This window comes from Branchiostoma floridae, chromosome 7, assembly GCF_000003815.2.
Source record: "Branchiostoma floridae strain S238N-H82 chromosome 7, Bfl_VNyyK, whole genome shotgun sequence".
NCBI lineage: Eukaryota > Metazoa > Chordata > Leptocardii > Amphioxiformes > Branchiostomatidae > Branchiostoma > Branchiostoma floridae.
The window spans coordinates 8,735,143-8,755,876 of NC_049985.1; the positions used below are offsets into that span (position 1 = coordinate 8,735,143).

Below are 20,734 nucleotides of genomic sequence, written 5' to 3' on the forward strand. Positions count from 1 at the left end.
GTTTTCGGTGTGTGTGTCTGTCTGTCTGTTTTTCTTTCTATATGTGTTGCCGCAATGCAATGATTACAAATGCTAGGCACATCTTATTACATGATGATAGGACGTTACACGACACAGTCGGACACACACAGATCGACCGGTCGAAGATCCCAGACGATGTTAAAAGGTTGTGCCATTTCCTGTCTTCATCCCCTGCTATCGTCTGGCCTGTTGCATTGCTTAACTATGGGAGAAAGTTAGTGGTAAAATGGTGTTTATTTCCCGAAAACCTTGAACTTCAGAAGGATTATAACTCAAGGAAGAACGGATGAATCGTCGTGATAGCGTGTGTTAGTATCTAAATCAGAGGTGAACTGAACACAATGATGCAAATCATGGAAAATAAAATTTAGCCTTAATTAGTCAAAGACGACATTTTATAATTCACATACTTTCGATCATTAGAATTCTAAAGGTGATATAGATTGGAATAGATTTAAACGTAATTAGTATGATTAATGAGGGATGTAATCAACTATAAATATAAGAACATATAATAAAAAGTGATCTCGGACATATGAGATATGCATTCTTTGTTTACTAAGAAAATTACAAAGCAAAAGGTGCATTACTAATCTGCTCTATATGTCTGCGTCTGTCTCGCCCTGGTCAAATCTGTATTCTCTTTACGTTCGTCCTTCAACTGAACCCGGCAATGTCATTTGATCTTTGCCCTCAATCGCACAATCGTCTCATAATATCACCAGCCGCGCAGAGCACATCAAAGGTTGTGTAGCATGGTATGAAAAAACGACCTTTAAGAATATCCATTTGCTTGGATCTTGTTAGAATTGTCTCCGTATGTCTCCAAGGTTTTCCACTGGAAGTCTACAGCGGTTATATTTGGGTCTATGATAGGCCGAGTAACCATCGCTCGTTTTTAAACTGCTCAGTCGTCTGGAGTGCCGTTTTTGGACTTTTTCAAACTATCCACCTTTGGCTCTCAAGTTTTATTTCCCGTGTGTCCCTTGTTATTATGTAGGTTTCCTCAACCCCAGTGATCTTTTTTTAATTTTTTTATAACGCTGGAAGACTTAGTCTTCGGCTAAAGGATATTTCGATGACATGTGCATTCTAAGTCAGCAGTGGCCTGTTCGTTATTATTTGACTCCCAACCACGCTCCAACCACTACTGACTTCCTTCAAACCTGTTCGCAACATACCGATGAGTCACTCCAGATCTCTAGACAGATTTGCTGCCAACCTGGGTCGGTTATCGGGCGGGGACAATGTCGTAGAAGGTCCTGAATGTGGAACCGGAGCTTTAGCAATTTTCCATCGGTCTCAAACAGACGCCAGTTAAACTAACCTCATAATGGGCTATGTACGAACTATGATAAAACGGGAAATTGACATTCTTTGTGGGCACGTTAGAGATATGTTGGACCCACCCTATGGCAACACATATTAGAAAAAGTCACTCGTGCTATAAAACATACAATGGTTTGATGTGTTCAGCAGCATACAAATACGGGAGTTAATGGCATGTTATGTGCACCTGTAACACTAGCATTACAGTCGCTGTTTTTACAAGATAATGGAAGAGAATAGTGGTAAGGACCATCTTTCCATCTGGAGTATGGATTATGGCCTGGAACCAATAAAATCGGAGGGCAGTATTTTCTAATTGTGAAAGTTGCAAAGCAGCGGTTTAATGGTCAGTAAACCTTTATGACACTTTATGGGTAGATCTAAACAAGGAGATATATCACATCCAAATGTACCGTCTCTATTCATGGCCTTCTAAGCTATCAGGATTACATACTAGTCATAAAACATCGTAACACGGAGCTTTCCTGTTTCCAGTGAGAAAATTTACATCTTACAGTTAGACAGCTCTTCATGAAACAAACTTTTTGATGATCCGGGGTACTTTATTTGAATTTACCATCTTTATGCTGAGTTATGCAGAGATTATGGTCGATTTGCACCGTTATCTTGTTCAATCCTAATCTACAATGATGTTGAACTCACATTCTGAACTTATCTCACCTGTCGAAACTTTGTTAACCATCATCTATGTGTCTGTGGGATGTGTGAACAGAACAGAAATGCAAAGATTTGTAAGTAGAGCCGTTTTGACGGCAGTCAGTGCAGACATTGGACTGACTGTTGCCATACATACACACATGTAAGCACCTATTAGAAGTGGAAACCTTTTGTTACTATCACTCAGCTCGACGCAGACGAGCACCTGCTGCAATAGGTGACGTCTACATACATCGCAATATTCTAGCAAGTGGGCAATATCCTCCTGGCCTGCTTTTATTCCATAAATTCTGGTACATTTCCTAATTCAAAGGGTAACTTACCTTCACATGGCCTGGTCTAAAACAACTACTGGTCTGTTTATTCTTACTCAAGCACATTCATATGTATGGTGACCAGCCCTATCCTGCCACTTTCTGCATAATGTAATCGAACATTGCCATTGCTACTCTACCATGGTGACAGCCGTCTGGTCGAAGTTATTGACCTTCTTTGAGGAAAAAACATAACATAACAGAAATTACAAGTGGACAAATCGTGTAATACATTACTTCATTGAATATGTGACACTATCAAAGAGGTTCATTCAACCTCGACGTTACGTACAACAAGAATATTAAGATATTACTTCCTATTCCCATGTAATAGAATTTCGTTGCCCTCCTGTGATGTGAAAGTCGTTTCAAGGGCAGAATAAGTATCAAGAGCAATATTTTTTTCATTAGTATGGGAGGAACGATTGACAGCAGCCCCATCTGTACAATGCTTGTCGTCTGGTTTGTGAATTGATTTTTGAGGGATGAAAATTGATGTCATAACAAATTGCTTGTTTAAGGTAGAATATGACTATTGCCTTACAAAATGGAGAATGTTTCGCCTGAGTGTTGAAGATAACGTTCCCGTAGAAGGCCTATATCATCTTCACAGATGAAGGGGTTGGTTCAGAATCACAATTTGCAGCAGTGCATTGAAGTTTGCCACGTTAGTTTTCCAGCTGAAATATTTCAGAACTTGAAACAAGAATCACAATCGAGTTAGAAACAGATATACGTGCCTGGATGACCGAATGAGCACCGTGGCATCACAGGATCCTTTGAAGAAGGTAATCCTAAAGACATTTATCAACAGGTAATAGTTACGAACAGTTACATATGAGACCTGTTACGTGTGACTGTCGGGTATGCATGGACTATCTTGCTATTATTTTTTGTTTGTTTGTTTTGAAGATTCCCATCATGTGTATTATTTGCTTAAGCGAGACAAATTCCTAATTTGATAATACAGAATGGCCGTGTGTGCGAATTTCAACCTGAATTGGAAGGAGACTGCTGCTTACACTATTAATCAACAACAACAACAACTATAATGATTATACCTCCATTTCTGCCTAAAATTTTATTAGAATATGTCACGTCTAAGTAGGATTCCTAACTTTCTGGTTTTGCATCTTAAAGGCAATACTGTAATTTCGTTTCACCTACACGACACCATCCCTTCGTCTTACGCTAACCCTCCCAACCTTTTATGAGATTGCTCATCTGAGATATCTCTCTTACTCGACACCGTCCATCCATAAGCCGCATTTATTGCCAACGGTTCTGTGAACAAATTGCATAATGGACCAACCTTAACCTTCAATATCAGACCAGAGGCAAAAACCCAAGTGTTTATCGCAAAACGTAATGGGTTGTGCCTATGGACTTACGTTAGAAATGCTATTTGATCAGGTTTATGGAGAAAAAGACCCAAACGTTTCTGATAAATGACAATCAATTATGTTGTTGCTGACAAGTTGCCAATTCTGATAGCATGTTCAGGGAAAGTGTGCACCCATCGTGTATTTCGGCTTTATAGAGTAGTCTAAGAGCTCTTAGATCTCATACCTTCACCAATCTGAACCTACATCCTGTCACAAACCCGACCGTTTCCGTGAATCACTCAAAGACACTAGGGTCAATCCTTCTTAACTCCTATCGAACCGACGTGACTTCAATATACCAATACGTGCACACACGACAGGCATACAACCAAAAACACAGAAGAAGCCGTATTGAAACTTATTTGACCCCATGCAGTTTGATCTGTCGTAGATGGAAGACATGGAAGAATGGAAGTATGGATTCTACTGATTAAAAACGAAATGGACCCCTTTATGCATCGCTAGGTAAGTTGGCAATTTAGTTCGGAATCAGTCATAAAGGATTTGACAATGTGCGGCTAGAAGTTGGACTGATTTAGAGTAGGTACGAAAGCATCCAAGAACTGCTCCCAACCTACTGCCGCCAACATTGGTAAGGACGGGGAAAGGTCCCGTTTAAGTGTGATAGGGGCTTCATCCATCTCATTGCTTCCGTGTAGTATTTTCACGTGTAAAAATGCAACTACGCCGAGAGGCAAACAGATGAATACATTTAAGCACTCCAAAGGCTACTCAAAACATGACCTAAACATAAAGCCTCGTTACACTTGGCCCCCTCACCAACACCAATTACCAAAGCGCCTATCTTTTAGTGCCAAGCATGTCCAACCATTGATCATTCGTTGCTCAACCAGCAAATAACTTCCGCAACTTCTTTCTAACCCACTCTCCACCTGACAGAGTCCTAACCGATTCAACTGGGCGCAATAAGGCTAACGAGCAACATCGATCTGTGTTAGAATGCCAAACATCCATATTCTTCTCAAAGCTAGGTACTTATTATTGTACAATTTGGTACGTACGTGAGCGTACGTGAATGTGTTGAACCATATTCATAAGGCATTTTTTGTTCAGAGATGCTTAAGTCCTATCGGTACTTTGATGATAGAAAGAAATGAACCGTAAACTCAACTGAGCCGCAGCGGAGGACGAGAAAGCCTTGTATCTTCCTTTGAACACCATTACAGACATTTTCAACGGTTCACTGACGGCAGGGATCCCATCAGATATCTCCGGTGCTGAACGTTCGTCGACCAACTTCTATCGTACCAAACGGTACATCAAAGGAGGTCTCGTGTAGACATGTGCACGTTTGGTACGTCCTGCATTGATCCATCACAGCAGGCGATGCTTAGAAGAGAACTCCAGGGTATACTATGTGTACATGTGTCATAATCTATCAGCACCATCAACAGATACCAGACATCCTGACTTTCCTTTGTGACTTTCTATGGACAAGATAAAACATTTTTACACCTCAAAGCAGAAACAAGCATTTTCCGCCCGAACAACTGCTTTAATGAGGCTCTGTATGTCACAATGTATGGTAAAAGATGCAGGAAGTTGAACTTTGTTTAGCTCCTACTATGCATGAGTGTGAAAATAGACAAGATATTAATCGTTAATAGCATGTTTATTTCGAGTAGAAAGATATTTTCATCATTCACCGTTAATTAATCACAGCCGGCCCGTTCTTATCAATGGTAAGCGTTGTCGCAAACAATTCGTCAAGCGTAAACAGTCGCTTGAATTCCACGTACTATTTGTGATCCAGAATTTATCGTTAAGCGTTTTTGGAAATTCGTCGCATCATGTGGTCGACCAAACGCCAAATTGACCATAAAGTACAGCAGAGCAACTGGTGTCCTCGGACTAGTTTTGCTTCACACTCCGTATGAATGCAATGGCACAAAATAATGAACTCATTCCCAAAGCCTTTCACAAGGCAATCTGACTTAATCATTCACGATCTTCATTCGAATGTGCCGCTAGATGCTGTCAGGAACCCCCCCCCCCCCCTATAGGCCCTCTTAAATTTGCTGCTATATATTTCATTACATTGTACAATTCACAGACTCATTTTTTTACTGCAATCTGACTTAGAAAAGTCTGAATCCAGAACGAATGCATATTGTCAGTCGTCTGCGTTAAATCTGTATGCTAAGACGGTTACAAGTTCTTCCACACTAAGTGATCAACGTTTCAGCTCTTAGACACGCAGTGTTTTACGGAATGCATACCAATTGTACTAGTACTGGGTTCATATGTTTTACGGAGTACGTTGTACAGACGATCGTTACTTAATTGCATGGCCAAGGTCTGGCCAACGCCTCTCGCCCTGCTAGTTGGACTCCCACAGACTGAATTACGGTGATTGAAACCTATAAAGCGAGAATTAGTGCAGGGTAGGGTTTTGGTGTTCAGCTGGATGGGATGATTTCTAAAAATCTATTAAGATATCGTAGGAAGATATTCGGAACTGCCCCTGGTGTGTCTTTCCTTGGTAATACAGAAGAACTTTCGGTTTTCTACCCCGTGTTCTTGACAAGCTATGGTAACGCTGGGTGGTGAATAGCGCTTGTGCTCGGGCAGAAGTGACAAACGTTTGAACCATCTATGAGCTTTCTTTCGAACTCCAGGATCTAGAGTCGATTCCATATTACCGAGAGGGTGTTTCTTGCCTTTTGTTCCAACATTTTGGAAATCTTTGTAACAATCTAACTGTGATAAGTAACTGTTTAGAACTATTCATAACATCTATGTGACGTTCTAAATATTTCTATAGTATTCAAACATGTTAGAAACATTTCTAACATCAAATACATTATTTCTGTTAGTTTCTAAACTGTTCCAACATAGATGCATCATTTGTGATCACATGTTCGAACATGGAAACAATATGATGAAACTGGGTCAGTGGGCTGGGAAGAGGGCAATTCACACATCCCTGCCAAGTGCAGGAAATTATGTCTGTCTGCCACCTTCTCACAAAAGACTCACCATTGTATACTAAAGAACATCTAAAAATACAAGAGCCAAACAAAGGACCAAGCTTAGCAGCTTTGTTTATGGGGTCAATAAAAGTTTTTATGGAGGGAAAAAATGACACAAAATGTTGGAACATGTTGGAACAGTAACAAAAACACATAGATGTTTGAAAATTGTTCTAAATAAAGAGATAATTATATCATTACTTTCCCAAATGTTCCAACAAATATAAAAAGGTTCAAACATGTTTAAACTTTCATTTTGAAATGTTGGAACAATTTCGAACTTAAGTGACAGAAATGTTCTTTTACTCAAAATAGTTCAACCTTATTACAAATATTATTTCAAAACCATCTCGGTGACTTGGAATTGACTCTACTGTAGGAGCATTTCGTTCAGTTACAGCCTTTGAAACAAGTCAAGAAAGGATGAATGAATAAATTCATCAGTTTTGACCTGTGCATAACTTTGACGAAGACCTACGTAATAGTTTGTTAATTATGCAAATTAGATCTTTGTTTTCATGATTCGCGAGACAAATTCATATTCCAACTGCTTGAAATGACAGGAAATTTATTCTAATGTTCATTACAAATGTGAATTTGAAAGATACACATATGATTATGAATAATACAAATTATGACACAATTTTCATAATTGTCAAATTATGGAATATTGCTACTAGTAACACATGTAGGTTTAGACAGATAAACAGCATCTGACATAAATCATGTTAATCTGGACATTCAGATTTGTGAGCAGGTATATCATATTTTACGCAAATCAGGTGATTTCCATAGCTACTAATATCATTACGTGGTGATGGTATGGGGTCGTTGAACTCTTTTTGATATCATTTTCCGCTGTGCTTCCTTGAAACCTTGTGAATTTGATTCCTGACGAATTTAGTTCTGATGAAAGGTTGGTTATGTCCCTCTTCATCTGTCCACATACACAACAGAGAATATATATAGCGATAACGATGCATATGGCAAGAAAAAGAAATCTACAAACATGGATTTCTTCTGAAATGACGAACACATATCGCCGATCGACTGACAGAAAGTTAAGCTGTACAAATCGAAGCTAACCGTTGATGTGGTGACCAATCTGTGGTGACGCAATGTCATAGTGATATCGATGCACTTAGACGTACCCAGGCTGTTTTGCCCATGCCCTAACGGGCTCCTTACTCCGAACCAAACGTCCATTAAAAGGGGGCAACAGCAAAGGCAGCTTAGAGTCATGCTTATATCCTGACCCAGGGTACTTTGTCATGCAAGTCACAGTTTCCATAATGGCTCATGCTTTTCCTTGTCCTCGGGACCGTATCAACGTTTATATCACCTAATCTTCAGCTATCAACCAACTCCCCAATATACAATACTGTAAATCTGGAACACAGTTAAAGTTTATATAAGAGGACCTTATGGAAAACGATGAAACGGGAAACCAGGCGGAATCACTTGCAGTAAAATTTAACGTTAATATCTCATAAGAACGTCTGTTGATAGTTGTCGGCGCCGCATAAATCTAATTCTAACCTCGAAGACACGTTTGTATGCCGCCAGTATACACATAATTCTCTTTATTCATTCCACGTCAGCTTAACATACTGTGCACCAATAGTGACGATCTTTTCGGATGTTCTGACACACCTCCTCGTGGTGCCGTGTTCTCTCTGCAGAAAAAGATCAAGTCACCCCAATTAAAAACTCATCCCCTTAAGATGCGATGCGCTGTAAACCCATTTGCCGAGGCAGATTGCACCGTGAGCCTCTCTGGCCTTTAGCCCACCTCCAACGAGTGAAGAATGCCTGAAAACGTCTTCATCGCATCTAAAGCACGACGCGGCCAGATGGTACCAAAGGTTGGAGAGATCATTTGTTTGCAAAACTGGCGAGACGTGTCATAGTACATTTGATATTCTCAGTGAAAACTTAGCCAGCCTGTATGATATCTTCTCAACACAGCCAAAGCCCCCGGTAGACATAGAGAAAGATATCTATGTAAACAACCCTCGCCCCCGCACATCGGCCCAGAGAAACATTAATCCTGTTCTGAACTATAGAATATGGATATGCACAAGAACTGTTTTTGTTATACTAGTCTTGACATGCTTGCTTGTGGTAACAGGATATTAATCCCCATGATCGGCGTGGAGAGAGGAATTTGAAATGAATAGCAAAACAGGCTCGGTACAACACCCACTAGCTATAGTGCGACGTGGGTACATTAATCGTACATGTACATAAATTTCAACCACGGCACCGACTGGCATATTAAGGTTTACTCTAGACCTTTATCTTGTATTTTGTATAATAGTTGTTGCCATACCATGTACCGTGTACACTTGCCGTACAATAAAGTTAATTCATTCATTCAATAAAGTTTATTAATTTGTGCGGGTCATGCTTGTGCGTGTATAAATTTTTTACTTTAATCAAAGATTCCTTCGACCGCAAACTTCATCCAAGTCCAAAATGTCCGTACGAACTTATGTGCACAAGTGTGGAACCCCCTAAGACAGGTATTTCGTTATTAAGGAAGCTGCATTTTGTACAACATACACACAGCTACCATAGGAATGGATTAACTTTATAGTTCGCATCTTGAGTGCTCTAAAGGGTATTTCATTCCAGTTGAGAATGTATATGTATAAACTAGTACCCCATGAATATGCAATTAAAAATCATTGATTTAAAGAAAAATATCTAAATAGAATGAGGAGAAAATGTCGCAGCTGGACTCAAATAACAATTTAAGACAAAGTGCGTTAGAAAAGAAATCTTAATGACCATAACAGTTTCCATGTTCGTAGACAAAGAAAGCATAAAAATGCTCACCGTATGCACTGCCGCCTGACGCGATAATGCCCAATGCTGTTGTCAGAAGGAGGACCCGTACAAGCTGTGCCATTGCCTCGTCTGGTCTAAGAAAACAACAACGAACCAACGGGTCAAGTACTGTCGTATTCGTGTCGATGGTGGTTTGTCCACTACTGATGCAGCAGCAACAATTGGAAAAATGCATCCAATGATGTGTTGACATGAATGTGATTAACATGTTTTAATTACAAAATAATGGTCAATGCGCCAACATCGGAGTAATGTGCCTCATATATAGGTCACCCTCATGTCCGAAATATTCCAGCTCTTCGTAGAACTGTTCACAGCTATAGCTTAGGTCAAGAGATGGTCATAATTACCTGTTATATTTTCTAGTACGGACGTGGAACTCATTGCGTACAGAATGCAACAGGATTCTCTAACTCTAACATATTTGCTATAAAACAGGCTGATTTATCACAAGGTTGCAACAGGTCTATCTACCAACGAATACAGACCATGAGATCCGCAAATCCGCCGCAGCTGAAGAGATACAAACTGGATATTGACTACCAGTTGCGGACGCCTTGCTGACAGGTGGCTGATGGATTTGACAGTACCTACCAGCTTGTGTGGCTCCAACAGGTCCCCTTGCTCGTTACATTTCCGTTGTCCTGTCAGAGTTGTCACTCCTTATCGTCTGTCCTGCCAAAGAAACCGGATGTATATCTCAGTAGGTTCATCACTGGGAGCTAACGCAGCACCAGGGGTTTATCTCCTGGTGTTGCAACACGTCAGTCGGTGGTTATGTTACCGCAGCTAAACATTCATCACCATGGACACACACACGTCGGGGGGACATGCGCCGCGTGGTGCACGATATAATTACTTACTCAAGGAAATGATTAGGAGACTGTAAACATGTTATCTAGGACTGATGAATACATGGAAGAAATTTATTGTATAGTCATGGGCTCAAGTTACAGGTCATCTATCGAATATATATCAATAATAAGATTGTACATGCATTACATATTGTAATACCGTTAGGATGAAGGGATGGAGGGAGGGATACGCATGGGCTATTATTTGGGTTCTTCATCTTTGCGGTGGTATCTCTTGATGTATCTTAACATAAATGCTCATTTCATCGGGGTGTCCTGTCGATATGTCAAGACAGAAATTACAAGAAAACAGCTTAGATGTGTCTCAACACGCATGTTTGCAAGATTATCACAATTGCAGCCTTCTTTTACTACTTTGTATAATAATTTTTATTATTTTAGAATTGTCATATAGACGGTCTTTGCTTGTAATCGAACGTTTGCTTTAAGCTAGATTCTGCACAATGTAGTCTAAAGTGCACAATTGACAGCAGAAGACGATACCATGGACTTCAGTACTAGCGTTCATGGAATGAATCAAAGAAATTGAATAAACTCCTCTGAAGATGAAACAAACGGTATCCGATCAAAGAACGAAAAAAACAAAGAGTTAACATTTGGTTTATAACGAATGTCTGCCTGTAGGGAAGGAAAACTGCGGGAGAGAATTGCGGCATGAATGCAAGCAGCGAGTTTCACTTTAACCTTCCAAAGAAAAGAGGCTGGTCGAACTTTGATCTTGCCATATAGAGAGTTGTTCCTCACTATGATATTTCATGAGTCTGCTGCAAAAACATGAAGTCAAACACATTAATCATCTCTCGCCTTTGTTGGTGTTCTTTATCATCGGCGCGGTCACAAGTGCACTCGGCGTAGGTTGTCTTACGATTTTGATGTCGTAGCATTTCTAATAAGAATGTGACAGATTCAAATACGGCTGGATTTTTGCACAACACATACTCAACTATGTTGAGAATACCATCAGTTTACGATCGTGCGACGCATGCAGTCTGGCCCCATCTTCAAGTGTACGTGCACATTGCGGTCACGATGTTAATGCATGAAGTGTACCTGAAAATTGAATGTTTTGCAAAATTGAGTCCTTTGGAAGAACACACCATGCCATTGTTTCAACGTCCCTTACAATCACATGTTGCCCCTATAGGCCAGGTGCAGAGTGGCTTTTGTGGATTAACCAACCTCAGTTCAAGGTATTGTGCCATGGTAGATTCATCATTATCATTCAGTGTTTTCCGCCTCTGGTATTCATCTTTTCCATTAGAATCCACTGTCTGCTACATCACTTTACCTGTAGTTTCTTTCCTGACCTGTAATACATCCTTAGGGAATCCCTTCTAATGCTAACGTCACATTTGCACAAAGGGGCCCGGCCGGGTAGGTTAGTGGCTGAATTGTTGCACTTTCGGGCGGGACCCCGTGAGACCCCCCGCGGCTGCCGGGATATTTTGGGGCTCGGGCGGGGCCCCGGTTGATTCTAAGTCGGACTTAAAAACAACCGGGCCCCGGGCAGGAAAATACGCCGAATCAAAGCCGTCAACCAATCGTGAACACACCGACAGGGTCCCCTACAGTACCTGCCCTGTGCCCGCCCGGTACCCCGACGGTACTCGACGGTACAGGCCCAACCTTCTTGCATTACAAACTATTGCATCCGTTGTGTCATCCCGGAACACCGCCAGGGCCGCTGACGGGTCCCTTGGTCATCAAACAGGACAATTTGGGCCATGGTCACATTTCCACATAGGGACCCTGGCGGGTAATTTACGGACTGTTTTGGGGCTCTTCCGGTCGGGGTCCTGCTGGTCTCCCAGCGGCTGCCGGGTTATTTTTGGCCTCGGGCGGGGCCCCGGTTGGTTTTAAGTCGGACTTAAAATGAACCGGGCTCCCGGTGGGGAAATTATTAGGGAAATATCATCAGTAAAAAACTCACTTTCTACTCTTCTCAACGGAAGGTCCCACACCCATAAGGACTAAAGGACTAAAAGTCGCAAGAATGTTCTCGCATTTATAGCTTGCTCATCAGCGTATCGTAGACCCGCTTCTACTAGTACTAGTACTACGTGGCGCATTTGCAAAAGTCAACGAAGACGAGCCAACCAATGCTTATATACCCCCCCCCCAAATAAAAACAAAAAAAACATGATGGTAGTGGTTCGCGGAGCGTACGACAGGGACCATACTGTTATCTACTAGGGGTGAATCGGCCGACCCACTGCCAGACCCCTAGGGGGTACCCGTGGACATCCCCAGGGCAGCTCACGGTTGCCTGCCGAACATCGAGCGATAAAGGGTTAAAGCATACGACTATTGCACAAAATCCTCCGGAATGCCCACCGGAGCCCCCCGGGACCTCTAACGGGACGCGTGAAGAAAAAATGATTTGTGACTATGTGAGCCAATGTCTACCCGGCTTCAGAGCCCGGCCGGGGCCTACATCGGTTAGACACCGCGCGGAAACCCTGGGTAATGTGACGTAGGCCTAAGCTATGAGAAGACGGAGTACAGGAGGTATCGGCACGAATTATACTCTTGAGCAAACAACAAGCTTCAAATATTTAGGAAGCAAAATGGCATCAGATAAGTGATTGAAGAAATTTAACAAAAGGATCGCTAAACTCACTAAAATTTTATGTGTTCATTATCCTCTTCAGAAGGAAAAGAGTTAACATGCCCAGAGACGTCAAAACTACATTTTCGCAAAGTTGTTTTGATCCGTTGTCAATCATTGAGAGATTTACATTTGGATGTGCTAGGTTAATTACATGCTACCTGGGAATATGCAAAAAAAAACGTTATAGCCAAGCTATATATGAGTTAGCGTCTAATTCAGTGGCAGGTAGCATAAAATTCATTTACAATGCAAACAATGGTTTATTCTTGGGGTTATGGCAAACCCAGTGGCCACAGAACTAAAACATTTTTGTAAGTTTGGGCCAATGCAAATTTGCCAACTTTTTGTGATATTTCTTTGTTTTTACAAACATCAGCTGTTAATCACAACTGTCAAGTATCAATTATATACAGCTCTGGGCAACATGGTAACTGGGCAAAATGGTAACACTGTAAAGATTGAAAAAACAAACATTATCGGGACTTTCGATCATTCACACTTCTAGACTAGTCCAAAACCACATCAGCTGCCGCATGGCTTGATGCATTTGTTGTTCCCACAGCCACTGGTTTTTTTGCAGGGTATACGTAATGACAGCTCACGTGATATGTAGAATGTTCTGTTTAAGATGCTTAAAGTAGCTTAACGCAAGCAAGACTGTACAGAATGCTAACCAATAGTTTTAAATAATGGTGCCGACGTATTTGCATCGCGTCCGACATTTCTCTGGTCAAGGCTCAAAAATATCTGGAAAATGTCGATGTTTCTTCAGTTTACAAACAGGATGCAAAGTATGTGTATCTAATTGTCGGCTGATTTTCCCTTTATCTATTATCATTGACGTAATCAAACATTTTTATTCACATGCTTCCATGTAATGATTCCTTTGCAGAGAGAAGTCCTAATGGGCGGTGTCCCGTTACATCCAGGGTTCCGCGGGGCATCATTTTAGGACCCACACTATTCAAACTATGCGTGAATAAGTCATTTTACGAAGCCACTTAATCCTCTGTATCTCTAGCTACAGAGGCTACAGATGGTTTGAATAAGTCTCTATCTCGGTGACTGTGTGAATCTAGATAAGAAAACACCTCGTTTATGCGTGACTCTATAGACGCATGTAGAATTTCTAATTTCACTCTTCAAAAAGGAAAGTTTTCCTGCGCTTCGAGAGCACTTAGAAATGTTTGACAGACTTGCTTTAGTCTCCTTATCTTCATTATTGCTGCAGGCATAGCTTTGTCGTGACTAGAATAAGCACTGGAAACCATCTACCAAGGTTTACAGGCGGCATTCCGCTCTACGGGACGCGATAAAACCTTCACATTACCCGTTGATGCGATTTCAAAAGGAACTCCTTTACAGCAATTATGGCACTTAATCCCCTCATAACGTTATCGGAGGCAGCGTTTTGAATGTATTTACTGATATACATGTACCTTTGGGTGAAAAATCCGTCACTGAATATCCTAAGCTACACCGGTCTTCACAGATTAGTTATGTTTATGTGGATGTCACAAACTGCCTGGTGCGTTCTATTCTTGAGTCACGTGTCTACATATAAAATCACTTGCCAGAAACAGTGAATATCACAGTCTGATACGTCCAATAAAAACAGAAATCCGACATACAAGCGCTCAGCTGGAAATGATATGGTGGTTTGGATAGGTAGGAACGCGGATCGTTAAGTTAGTTCAAAGAGAGTGTTTCATCTTGTCTTTAACATTGATATTCATGTCATGACTTAAATCTGCTCTTTCTCCCAACGAACACAAAATACATTTCTCACAATTGTTGCAGTGTTACACTGTGCGTATTTTTTACTGATAGCAAGTCTACTAGGCGTTCCTGGATACCTATCCTTGTGTTCGGGACCACTTTACTTCAAGCGGTAAACGTCAGATAAGTATTGGCTGTGCTCTCCAAGAAGCCGCTGCGTGAATTTCCGGCGCCTTCAGAGAAAGGGTAAAGTTTAAGTCCGAACACGTTCTGGCAGACGTGATCCCCACTGTACAGAACCTAAGGCACTAATAGAGGGGTGGATTCAAAAGTGCTGAATACGTCTCCTAACAACAATTTTCCCTCAGTCAAACAGCGACCGTTTCCGACATTGGCACAGTTGAGACGACATGCGAGTGAATTACTCTCCGTACGCGGTACGCGGTGTCAAGTGGCGGCAATCTTGCGTACGCAGAAGAGCAAACCACCATTTCTTTCTGTCGACATTATAGATTACCTTTGCCACTGATGCTATGCGCGCCATATCAACTCTCTAGTGAATGTTTACCCTCCTTTGACATGGCTGTAGCAAGCTGACAATACACCGCCAATGGCGGTCATCCATCTTTAAAACATTGTTTTGAAGTTCTGCATCAATGATGCTCCGGTCTCAGGAATATTACGCTGTGATCATCTTCTAATTGTCGTGATTCAACAGTGTGAAGTCCTGGGGCAACCGATCGTTATTTACTTTGTAAACGGAATCTAAAGATCTGGCAATATGATTCTTGATGGTTAACTTGCATGGATAGAACATGATTATTGGTAAAACATGCATGTTTCGTAATTTACATATCAAGTCACCGCATATCATGAGATGTGCCAAATCTTACACAAATCTAGGATACCACTTAGACTGTGGCGCGTATACCATTCTAACATAGATAATCGTCTAAGTCTAAGATAGTCTATTAGGTATGTGTTTAAAACGGAATGCCCTACTTCCTGATCCAGGTTTGAAGCAGTATATCAGCTACTCACTTACAAGCATAGTTTCGATGTCAGGCAATCCGGTACCAATGTAGTACATAGTTCAGTTCATCCTCATATGAGGTGCCATTAACGATGTCCGACCATGCATCTCTATCTAGCATGGCGGCTAGCATGTTGTAGTCCTTTATACCGACCTCCTCCTCCAATACTTTCTTAAGTGTCAGGTTTGGTTGTCCCCTTTTTCTCTTCGCGTTAGGTTCCCAGAGGAGAACTTTGGCGGCCATCTCATGAAGGCGTGCTACATGACCAGTCTTCTATTCTGGATAGTTCTAGTGATCGGGGGAAGTCTATTGTACAGTTTTTTTTGTTTACGATGCGACTCTGCCAGGGTACATTCACCCACCCAAAATCTGATAAAACAGCATATCTGCAACATCGGGTGGTGACAAATTTACCTGAGGTCAAGAGAGGGGCCGACATCTAGTATTAGATCTTCACAGTCGGTGACGCTGCCCGCAATTGACCCCTCGCGCCCCGGCACCAGCGCTGTAGGCTGTGTCTGCCGGGAGTCTGCCGAGACTAATGTACAAAACGTGATGAAGACGATAAGCAAGTTGAGCGCTGAACAACGCAGTGTCCGCATGAAAGTTCCTCTGAGTTTGTAAAATACGTCATACAGAGAAGCAAATGAGGCCTTTTACACCGGTACCGCACCGACAGTCTCTCAGTCTCGATGGGTGGCGATACCGACTTCCGACAACGTTTGACCCAAGTCATAGGTGAATGAGGTCAGGTGTCCACAGCGATTGGGTCAGACAGCCGAAGAAAACTGACAAAGCCAGTCGAAATTCTGATGAGTCCAATTGTTTAGCTGTTTGTTGAATTGCAGTGTCTAGTTTACAGAAACGGTAAACATTTAACGAACATTTTCCAACATGATCAGACAGAATCCATTTTAAACAAGTTTGTTCTAAAACGACTAGACAGAGATGTAGGTGTCCTTTACAGTGTAGATCACCTTGGCATGTCGAGCTCGGTAGGTAGGTTTTACATCTGATGACTGAAGTAACGTTATCTATTCGCTTTTGAAGATTTCCTGTGAGCACTGCGTACCTACTCTGATATCTCTTCCAGGCACAATACACAATGATGTTCCGGGTATGACTATGTTTATGTTAGCTTTATGGTACCTTTAGCTGGACAGACGATGGGTGTCATCTACTGATTCAGACCATGAAGACCATGGTTAATATTTTCTTCGTTTATCTCGCATATTTTTCAGCCAGAATAGGATAGAAACCAATGCGCGTTCTGAATATGGTGTTACAAAGCCATATCTGTATCTAATGTATGGGAACACGAAAAGGATGAGGACGCGAAAAGGACGCCTCAAAGTTGTAGTTGTGACCTGCCAGCTCGCAGGGAAAAGCCTGATCACTCGATCGTTGTACGTACATGTACACTGTCTTCGAAGGGTAGAATTAAAATTTTGACATTAAAAACAAAACAAAAAGTTCTATAATTTGTAGGCCTGTTGCTTTTCGACTATAAGTACATATGTAGAGGCAGGTAGATAAAGGTAGCCACATAGCCTTTTTGAGGCCGAATATCGAAGCCAGGCTCACGATCACACTATTACGCCCGTATGGAGTGAGGAAAGTCGTGCTATATGCCTTTCCCATGGCAAGGACACAGCTTCTAGGCAGGAATCGAACCCATATCCTCTTGATCTTGTCCGCTAGCATAGGCCATAGCTATATATAGCCACTCGGCAAATTGCGCCTCGCATATATGTATGTGCGTCTCACAAAAACATATAAAGGTCGAGAGGATTCAACAGGTTCGGGAGAGTTCGTGTTAACAATGCAGCTCGCGCGGGAATGCGCCGGTGAATATCTCCACCTTGTTTATTGTAACACTTCACCCATTCCAAATCCAGTTTGTCTGCAAAATGGTGAAGCATTAGAGAGGCCGACGTACGAAAAAATACATATGGGCATACCAAACCCTTAAAGAATGTTGTATGGCAAGAAGGAGAATAATGACATATAAGCCGCCTAGGAGCAGCTCATCTATTTGACATCGATACTTCTGTCGTTTACAGTCATTCTATTGGTCCACAGTTATGTACAGATCAGCCCAGATTTACACAGTATGTAACTCTGCATTCGTTAAGTCATGACAAGCTAGGTAGACTCACCACTGTATGTACATCACGATGTTCAATGTGGGCATCACTACAGTGACACACCCTCAATCGTTGCTGAAAATGAATTCTCGACAAGAATCGATAATATCCCACGATCCTTTATGTAAACTTTACAGTGTGATTTTGAAACAGGAAAGTCTCTCATAAATGTTTGCGATATCTTCAAATTTAATGATGTTCTTCGTCAAATTTTGTCGACATCTGAATTCCCTTTCGATCTAGTTTTACCATCGAGCCGTTCTTGCAGCCTTGTTGGCTACGTATACCGTATGGTTAATGTAGATGGTGTAACAATTAATGGCTAGTTATATGATTATAGATGTGGCCTGGATGCTGTGCGTCTGCTGTAATTATTTCTCAGACGATAATTAGACGTTGTCAAGGGATATGGCACAATGGTGGGCGCAGCACGTTAATTGGCAGCTTGGCTTGGAGTCTGGTAATTTTGGACGTAGCGTCTTAGACACTACAGGGTGAAAATGATGAGATTACAGTAGAACTTAACAAAATGGGTGAAACTCGTTTTTAAAATACAGAAAGAAAAACGGCAATCTATATGCAAAGATTGTCAAGATCAGTAGGATGAAATCGATGCAACATGTGTACATTGTCAGTAATGGTTTAACGGTGTCGTAAATTTACAAAAGATCCATACCAGCTCGTGCAGACCAATCAATCCAGTGTTTATGGCTCGAATGTGTCGAAGATAGTATACACGGAGGCACACTCTAAACATCATCATTGGGATGAGAGAAAAAACGCTAATGAAGAAACGGTTCTTCAGACGTCGCGAGCTCTTCAGCAATGAGAAATGACTGCAGGCGTGCCGGGGGATTTATCGGAAAACGAGACCGACTGAGCAGCAGGCGGTCAAGTTCTGCCGCAACAGCTGAGAAATGTGGAATGTCTTACCTTTCCAGGCGCCACCTGTCTGCTGCACGTGAAGCCAGTCCCTACAGTGGAGACGGGCCCGCCTATGTCTTCATTCTCCCGCCCGAATACTCCAGCTCAGCCTTCATAGCTTCGACCTCAAGTCTGGAATATCTAATTGAATATGCCGTCCTATGAGGGGGGCGTCTGGTTTGGCATGCTGAGTGATACAACCGGTGGCAGTGCTGATTCATAGACAATAACTAATATTTGACTGGTCTGCTCTACTAAGTGGAGTCAGAGAATGGACTTATATTGAAACAAATGATCACATCTTGTAAATATGCAGGTACACGGTCAGAGACAATTAGATGTTTAGAGTGTCCAGAAGATATACAGCATAAGCGTCCTTTTGCGCCATGAATGCATTACCCTATGGTAACTTTGATCCTTTAAACCTCATGCATGTTCAGGCTTCTGTGCTACATTAAACGGAACACCCACGCTTTTCAACAACGACATATAGATTCTGTCCAAAGCAAATTAAAGATGAATTTCACTTTGCCATGATGTGCAGTAGGTACAATGTTTCACGTAATGAGTTATTCACATTCCTCGAATCAAATACAACAGATTTTAAGAGATTCAATGCTACAGACAGATTTGATTATATATTCAGATGTAACAACTCCCACAATGCTAAAATAGGTAAATATATAAAGACTGCTTTGTCATACGAGAAAATGCCGAAACTCATAATTAGCCCCACTCGATTGTAATACAATATCAATGATTTAGGCTAGCCCTTATTGTTCTATAAATTAGGATGCCAATTTCATTCTATATTCATAATCTGCATATGTTCTATGTTTGATACTTGTTTTAGTAATTAGGATGGTAAGTTTGTTTCTTCTTTGTTTGCCATACATTGTACCGTGTACGATCGTTGCGCAATAAAGTTCTTCATATAAAATAGTTATCCTTGACTGTGACGGTATGTTTCTTTTTAATCTCTTTTTTATTTCACAAATTCAAGAATTCTTTTGATATTCATTCTAGGAAGATGTGAAAGTGTTCTTATCTTGAATGGTAAAAGTTACGCAATTTGCTGTGATTATCTGCCTTGGACACGCACGGCGTATGGCAGCAGTACTAGTGGTTAATCTATTGCGCGCCCATTGTGCAGGATTCCCGGTGATCTGTGTACCTTCAACACAGCGAAAATTGAATTTGATTACACGTCGATGTTCCTAATACACGCCCGAGGGACACCGTGCTTTATGCGTTTATCCATCTGAATGTAAAGAACGGGACATAATGCAACTTAAGGAAGAACCGCTGTGAATGTTATAGCGTTCACACATGAACACGACGCAGGTATTACTGAGAAAGCGTTCGTCTCATCAACAGACGGACTGTAATCTGACAGATTTCGCACGACTTTCCATCAGGCACCATTTCATTACTGCTGAAATGTTTAGCCGGCCAGCTTGCGAGAACACTTTTAGACACTTAAAAGAAATTCACGTAGGAGGTTTGCCTCCTTCGCCCCGCGGCACTTTCGCCTACGCCTAGGCCAAGCCATCAACTTCACTTAAGACTTTGAAAGAAACCGAGCAGAATCAGGATCGCCGTTGACATCGCAGTACAGTAGAGAGTAATGAAAAGAAATCTAATATGAGACAACAAAACGACGCCACTTTCCAGTCAAATTTTGCGTAATTTTGTTTCGTATAACGACAGACGATACCTGACCAAAATGGGATGGCGTCATTTCACCAAAACTATGGACAAGAAAATACCTTATGAAAGCAAAGAACGTCCACATAACGTGTAGGTAAACAAAATGTTAACATCATTTGCATATATGGCAACTATAATTCC

At 41.5% G+C, this 20,734-nt stretch overlaps 1 protein-coding gene across 5 annotated transcripts in view; it reads right to left on the reverse strand.

Moving 5' to 3' along the window:
- The window catches only part of LOC118419632 (relaxin receptor 1-like), a 47,883-nt gene that overhangs the window by 13,246 nt on the left and 13,903 nt on the right, over positions 1 to 20,734 (reverse strand). For 2 of the 5 annotated variants that reach the window (XM_035826112.1, XM_035826108.1), the window contains exons 3-5: positions 18,893 to 19,024; positions 10,168 to 10,248; positions 9,562 to 9,647 (exon numbers count right to left, since the gene is read on the reverse strand). In XM_035826112.1, coding sequence (XP_035682005.1) covers positions 9,562 to 9,634 — 73 coding nt within the window. In that variant the 5' untranslated portion in view covers positions 9,635 to 9,647; positions 10,168 to 10,248; positions 18,893 to 19,024. The remainder of the gene's footprint in view (positions 1 to 9,561; positions 9,648 to 10,167; positions 10,249 to 18,892; positions 19,025 to 20,734) is intronic. The other 3 variants (XM_035826110.1, XM_035826111.1, XM_035826109.1) reach the window with 3 other exon arrangements.